Raw genomic sequence first — 6759 nt, 5'->3', positions numbered from 1 at the left:
CCCAGTGCACTCGTGGGAACATGTGCATAACCCAGATCAACATTGCGTGCGAACCCACACATGCGGGCACGAGCACGCGCGCACACACATGCGCACACACACGCGCGCATACACACGCGTGCACACACACACGTGCGCACACACACACTCATACACCTGCTCAACGCTGAAGCGAGGATAGCGAACAAACTACGTTAGACATAGCAACTTGTGCTCGGATTACACCTTTCAACAGCTTGCACACACACGCATGCGTGCACGCGTATACACACGCATGCGTGCACGCGTATACACACACACGCGCGCGCGCGCGCGCGCGCGTACACAAACACACACACGCGCGCGCGCGCGCGTACACACACACACAAACGCATGTACTTGCGCATAGGAAAGGATTCAAAATATGCAGCCATAGACAATTACCCAATGCACACCTGAGTGTGCACATCTTAGTTGTGACATCCCCATTTTTACAAGAGCAGGATTTAGAAGTTCGTCCCTGGTTCAGAACACAAGCTTCTGGGGAGCGTTTTCCTTACACCATCAGTACAGTACAGTGGTCGACACGAATCTCATTTCTACAGGGACAGTAGCCCATGTTCAGCAGCTCTGAGATGTGCCGTCCACTGAGCTCAGGATACTCAAGGATCCACAGAAAGTTTCAAACGGCACTCGTACTGGAGCTGCAAGTGGGTCCACTTACCAGCGAGTGGGCAGCCACTTCACGCTCCACAGGTAGTCCATACTAAATACCAGTACTAGTATCACTACACTCGACATCGATGTCTTCACTGACTTCAGCCTGCTTTTCTCATCATTCTTCGTCAGTAATTAAAATTTTTGTTCTTCGTGGCCACTGCGTACCGCTTCAGCAAAGTTTTCAGAAAAAATCAAGCAGCGTAGGAACTGCCTTTGTTTTGCATTAGCCATTGCCAGTTATTCTTTCCAGCGTAGAAACTGCCACGGCTACAGAAACACTGCAACGAGTAGAACAAGTACATCCTGGAACAACTGCGAGCACAGAGAATCAAAAAACTTCTTTCTGAACAACAGCTTGTTTCCGCATGGAACACGATATTTTTTGAATATCGCGGCAAAAAACAGATTCTCGAGGTGCCCTTTTTACACTGCGCTGCGCAACTGTTCGGAGCCTCCTTAATTTGAGATCACGTCTAAAGCGCGCTCACACTGCGACAAGAGGCCCATGTCGATCAATGCCACAGTATACTCTCAATTGCTGTCCATTCGTCAAGTTCGAGCTCGAATTGTGAAGTAAAGGTACTCGCAAAGTAATTTTTACGTGCGTTAACCTACGCGTGTAGGTGACAGTCACCCACACGCACAAAATTGAACATAGCAACAGTATTTGCCAGTTAATTAAAACAACATCAGTGACAATTTGATGTATAAGAAAGCTGTTTGCTCCGACCCATGAACTCGCTTTTTGCCGCAGAAATGACTTTAACTTTGACTCGCTCACGACTCCCAACGAAGAGCGTACAAATCCATTCAACCTTGCACTTAGAACAACTGCAAGAAATCACTACCCCAGGATCACTAGACAGTATTTCAGGGAATTTCCCCCTCACCACCCAGTTGAGGTTGAGTAGTCGAGAGAGGATTGTGCCTGAAGAGCACTACTTCTGTAGTGGTCTCCAGGCCAAACTATCATCAGGGATACCTGCACAGTTTCTTGCAGTTTTGCCGAGCGGAAATTTGGATTGACGATCGTTTTTAAAATGTTCACTTTCTGACTACTTCAAGTACACTATTTGTGGATCTTATCACATTTTTGTTCCAACACAGAATCCGAGGGTGACAATGGCAAGAGGATACATCCCGCCATGCACTTCCAGATCGTCCATACCAGCCTTCCGCCCAAGTCCAATTTCCCCTGGTTTTGGAGTTCAATCGGCAACTTCATTCCCAGCGGGATATACCCAGGAATGGAGGTAAAACGGAGAAAAACAGTTGATTAGTTTGAATTTTTTGAATTGGAACAAAATGTACAGTTAAGTATGAAACGGTTTATATAGGTGATTGCTGGTGACTCAAAGAGCCAAAGTAATGCTTCAAGTGCCCCCGCTCGTATGAACTGCACACAGACACACACACGCACACACACAAACACACACACACACACACAACCACACACATACATACGCACACATACACACATGCAAACACATATACGCCCACGCACGTCCACAAGAAGGCTACAAGAACTGCGACTTTGAACCTGAAACCCCCCGTGCAATGACATGGACAAGAACATTAGCAAAAGAACACTAATCTTGGACATGCGCTTGGCTAAAAACCAAGGGTGTCACTATTCAAGAGTGGGCTTTATTTTTCTACTGACTCTTACAGCCTGGGGCACTATGCCGAGATAGTGTACAATTCATTATTCAAGAGAAGGCTCTAATCGCGCGAGTAGTGCATACACAATTAACCCAGGAAGCAGATAAAGCACCCCCTCCCCCTTTCCTGCCTGTTTGCTTGAACTTTCGAGTTTCAAATTGCAACTTTTTTGAAGGACAGTCAGAAACGAGACGCAAAGGCCTTTCTTTCCTTTACTCGCCCTCTCACACCCGTGCCCACCCACACCATACCTGCTCACACCCCTAGCACACCTCGCGCACCCCCCCCCCCTCCCTACATACACAACAATTATCCTCTTTTGCAGGCACAACACCAACAACAATCAAGTTAATTGTCAAGTGACAGAGACAATGAGAAACAGCTTGGAACAACTCAAATAATTAACCTGCTCGTCAAGATCAGTGCAGTCTGCAATTTGAGCACACTGGCGACAGTGAGGCAAGGAAATATCCAATCAAAGCAACAAGACGTGCACTACACTTGCAAAGCAAGACGAACAAGAACACCGCAACCAGAGCGCATGCCCCTACTATCTCGCATTTGCGAGCAGCAAATGTCACGTCATTCAGAAAGAAAGTAAAAAGGAAGAACTACATTTCTCGTGTGTTTCCTATGTCAGCCAAGGAGACATGAGACATGTATCGTGTGAAACTACTTGTTTAGCCGACTTTTAGTATTCAATCACATTGTCATGCATGAGGATACAGTATTTTAGTGACTGTTTGGACGGCTTTGGAGCTAGGTGTCACTGATGGTGGAAAATCTCTCTGTCAAGTCAGTACTCGCGTGATTAGTGCCCCTGGCGTACTATGTTTTCAATGTCCATCATAGATGGGGCACGTTTCAAGAGAGGCCACTATTCAAGAGAGGGAACTATTTTCCAATGCTGGTACATTCGCTTCATCCGACATAAAACAAAGCAAAACCGAGCCTAACGTTTACTATCACGACTCAACAGAAAAGTCAACAAGAACTGCGGTTTTGAACTTGAAACCACCTGTGCAATGACATGGACAAGAACATTAGCAAAAGAATACCAAACTTGGACATGCGCTTTGTTACAAGAGCGGGGGGGGAGCACTATTCAGGAGTAGGCACTGGCGGATTATGCTCGAAAAGGTGGCAGATTCTGCTCTAAAAGCAGTGAAATTGGCAGAACCATACAAACCTTATGGCGGGCAATTCCACGAATTCTGCTCCATTTCTTTATCCACATACCAAACATGCATGAAACTTACCAGAACAAGTACCGAATTCTGCCAATTTTTCTGCCGGCATTGTCCGCCGGTGCCAATTCAGGAGAGGGCTTTATTTTTTCACTTGCTCTTATACATGTAGGCTGGAGTACTATTCGAGATAGTGTACAAGTGCTATTCACTATTCCAGAGAGTGCTCTGATCGCGCGAGCACAGTAATTGCCGCACGTCCTGGCCACACTAGTAACAGCGGTGTTTCAGAATTTTGTTTTGTATTTTATTATTTTAGTTAGGCATTCCCAATAGACCCTAAGGTCTTCTTACAGGGTGCCCAAGATGAATGAATTTGTTAAGTTCCTGGCGAAATGAATTGGGGATATGATTTGTGCGAATGGATTCGGGAAGCGCATTAAAGTGGTCAGTGCCAAGGAATGAAATAGATTTGTTTCCAGCTTGAGCTTGCACAATGGGTCAGGAAAGGGAATAATTGACTTGGCCGCGCGTGACTCTACCTGTGTGAGCGCAGTCACGGCGAAGGGAAAACATGTCAGAAAGGAGTGAACTGCAGATATTGTGGATCACCACTCGTATCCGTGTGTTCAGATCAGGTTCACAAGAACAAAAAACTAGAATGTTGGTCGGGTATTTGATAGAATTCCTTCTCAACCAGCCTTGTGCTCATATTTGCTTCTTCTGCAGAAGAGCCCAGTCATACGTACGGGATTCCCATGACAGATCGAGACAGGACAATATGCTTAGGTTGACTGAAGAACGCCGGTCAATGTACCGAGGAGATCAAACTCCAAAAACAATTCGCTCTGCTAGAGAACTCTCGCAGCCAAGATTGGATGACAACTGGCATGAAACTGTTCCATCGATCAATAATATGGCCACAATGTATGTCGCTACTGCAGGTATGGGTGTTGCAACAACCGACCAGAAAGCAGTGCCATCGTCAGCAGACGTGATGTGCAGGTTAAACTGGCATAGCCCTTCGTCTTCCATAGGGAAGCCACACCAGGAACCTGTTTCCACATCGATATCCAAGATGTCAGTCACGCCCCACCAAACAGAACCGCCAGCCGGATATTCCAAGCCGACTGCTGATCACCCGACTACAGGTGGCAAGACAGGTTCTCTGTTTCAGGACACTGAATATGCAAAGTATTATCCCACGGCAGATACCTGTTCAGCTTTCTCTTACCATCTTGGTCAAAGTTCAGCATCTTCTCAAAGACCAGCAGCTTCCCACGATGATCTGATCCGTCATAGGCCTTCAGCCAGTCCTTCAGATCATCAACTGGCTTCACCAAAGACTTATGGAGAAACTCACAAAGACCAAAGATATGAAGCGACGTTTGATGCACCGCCTAATATGGAAAACAAAATGGAATCTGATTTCAGGTTCAGCGGTGAAGAGTATCGAGAATCCCTTGTGGAAACACTACAGAAGGCTGGGAAGAAAGGTTGTCCGGACAGGTCGTCAAATGTTGGAGTTTCTCAGGAAGGTATGCCTGAAACATCGGAGGAACCTTCCGCGTATCGTATACCAATGGACTGTGGACATCCTGCCGGACACCAATCTGTGCCTTCCAAAGTAACGACAATGCGACGGGATCAGGAGCCGCGGACGACATATACAACATTATACAGGTGTGCATTTTGCCCAAAAGAGTTCAAGAAGCCTTATCAACTTCGTGAGCATGATTGTGTTCATACTGGAGAGCGACCATTCAAGTGTGACGTCTGCAGCAAGTCATTCAATAGACGATGGACTCTAGATATTCATAGACGTATTCATTCTGGACGGAGAGAGTACACGTGTAAGGAGTGTGGCAAGTCGTTCACACAATCGTGTCATCTGCGTGTTCATGAACGTATTCATTCTGGACAGAGACAGCACATGTGTAAGGAGTGTGGCAAGTCGTTCACACAATCGTGTCATCTGCGTGTTCATGAACGTAGACATACATGTACTGACGAGAGACCATTTACATGCAAGTTATGTGACATGTCATTCAGACAGAAATCCCATCTACGCCTGCATAATATACGTGTACACGCAGCAGAACGTCCGGATATGTGAGAAGGGCGTGAACGGTATTTACATGTACATGTAGCTGTTTGTCAAACCTTCTCCAACACCTGCGTTTACTGTCATTCTGACTGAAGAGCGTTTATGACGCGAAAACGAAAACGTAAATGTGTAAATGTCTGTCTTGTCTTTGTGATTCTATGTAAACATGCTATGTGTCTTGTCTTGTGTTTGTCTCCACATGTCTCTTTGTAGGGCTGTGTTCCCAATAAAAATAAATAAGAAATAAATGTGTTACTGTGATTGAGAGCATGTTCGGTCTGATACGCTATGCATGAAAAAATGAACGTGGTCTCATGCACGCGCTAGATGATTATAGTCAAGCTGATGTGCATCATTGGCTGTATGCTTTTGGTTCGGTTTAGAACGGATTACTTTCTCCGTTTCGTAGATACACGTATGTGCGGAAGTCTTACGAGGGCGATCAATCGCGGTACTGTCTACCATGTTAATATAGCAACAGTGAACCTCATTCTGTTGTGCTGTGGTTATCAAAATTGTAATAATAATAAATAATTAGTTTCTTGATGGGAATGTGCACAGGATTGTTTCGTTCTATCCTTTCACTAGTCGTATTATCATGGCTCCCAGGCTACATTCTGAAACCACAACAATATCCTGCCTTTCTATTGTCTAATCGTTTTATTTTGTTTTTGTAGTTAGCCGTGAATAGTACGTATTGCCTCTCCTAGCGAAATGAAGCCAATGAATCGTCCATCTATTCTAGGGGTGAAATGGTTACCCTTTATGTCGTGTATAGCGTTTCTCGCCGTATTGTCCCTCTCCGTATTGTCTCTCTCTCTCTCTATAATTATTATGCATGCTCGTTGTAAATAAATCAGTCTTTGTCTTGTCCCACAATGGACTCCTGCGTGGCTCCAGGCGAACACAAAACTTTAAGGTTACAAACGGGTACCTGGCTTAAGGGGTACGTCATTGGTTACCCTTTTGCCGCCAACACTAGTGGCTACATCGACAGTTACTGCGCGATAGTCTTCCACATTTTGTGCGTGGGAATTCATGTCATTCAGAGCAAGAACACTACATCGCGACAAAAGCACCATGCACCCTTGCTGCGGTACGTGC

General features: G+C 45.7%; 1 protein-coding gene across 1 annotated transcript; it reads left to right on the top strand.

Annotated features, from left to right (window-relative positions):
• The first annotated feature begins 1816 nt into the window (after window positions 1-1816).
• LOC135820878 (zinc finger protein 629-like) lies at window positions 1817-6390 on the top strand. The gene is made up of 2 exons (XM_065333924.1): window positions 1817-1952; window positions 4278-6390. The coding sequence occupies exons 1-2, from the start codon at window positions 1822-1824 to the stop codon at window positions 5662-5664; spliced, it is 1518 nt and encodes a 505-aa protein (XP_065189996.1). The 5' UTR covers window positions 1817-1821; the 3' UTR covers window positions 5665-6390.
• Window positions 6391-6759: the final 369 nt, after the last annotated feature.

The sequence above is a fragment of the Sycon ciliatum genome, chromosome 7, assembly GCF_964019385.1.
Source record: "Sycon ciliatum chromosome 7, ocSycCili1.1, whole genome shotgun sequence".
In the NCBI taxonomy this organism is placed as follows: domain Eukaryota; kingdom Metazoa; phylum Porifera; class Calcarea; order Leucosolenida; family Sycettidae; genus Sycon; species Sycon ciliatum.
The sequence above is the reverse complement of the archived record's forward strand: the minus strand, read 5'-3'. Positions and strand labels throughout refer to the sequence as shown.

Bases quoted from the DNA above. Each gene is read 5' to 3' on its own strand.
- LOC135820878 (XM_065333924.1), top strand. From the start codon at position 1,822: ATGGCAAGAGGATACATCCCGCCATGCACTTCCAGATCGTCCATACCA. The intron at 1,953-4,277 runs GTAAAACGGAGA...CTTCTTCTGCAG, and splicing joins GGATATACCCAGGAATGGAG to AAGAGCCCAGTCATACGTAC.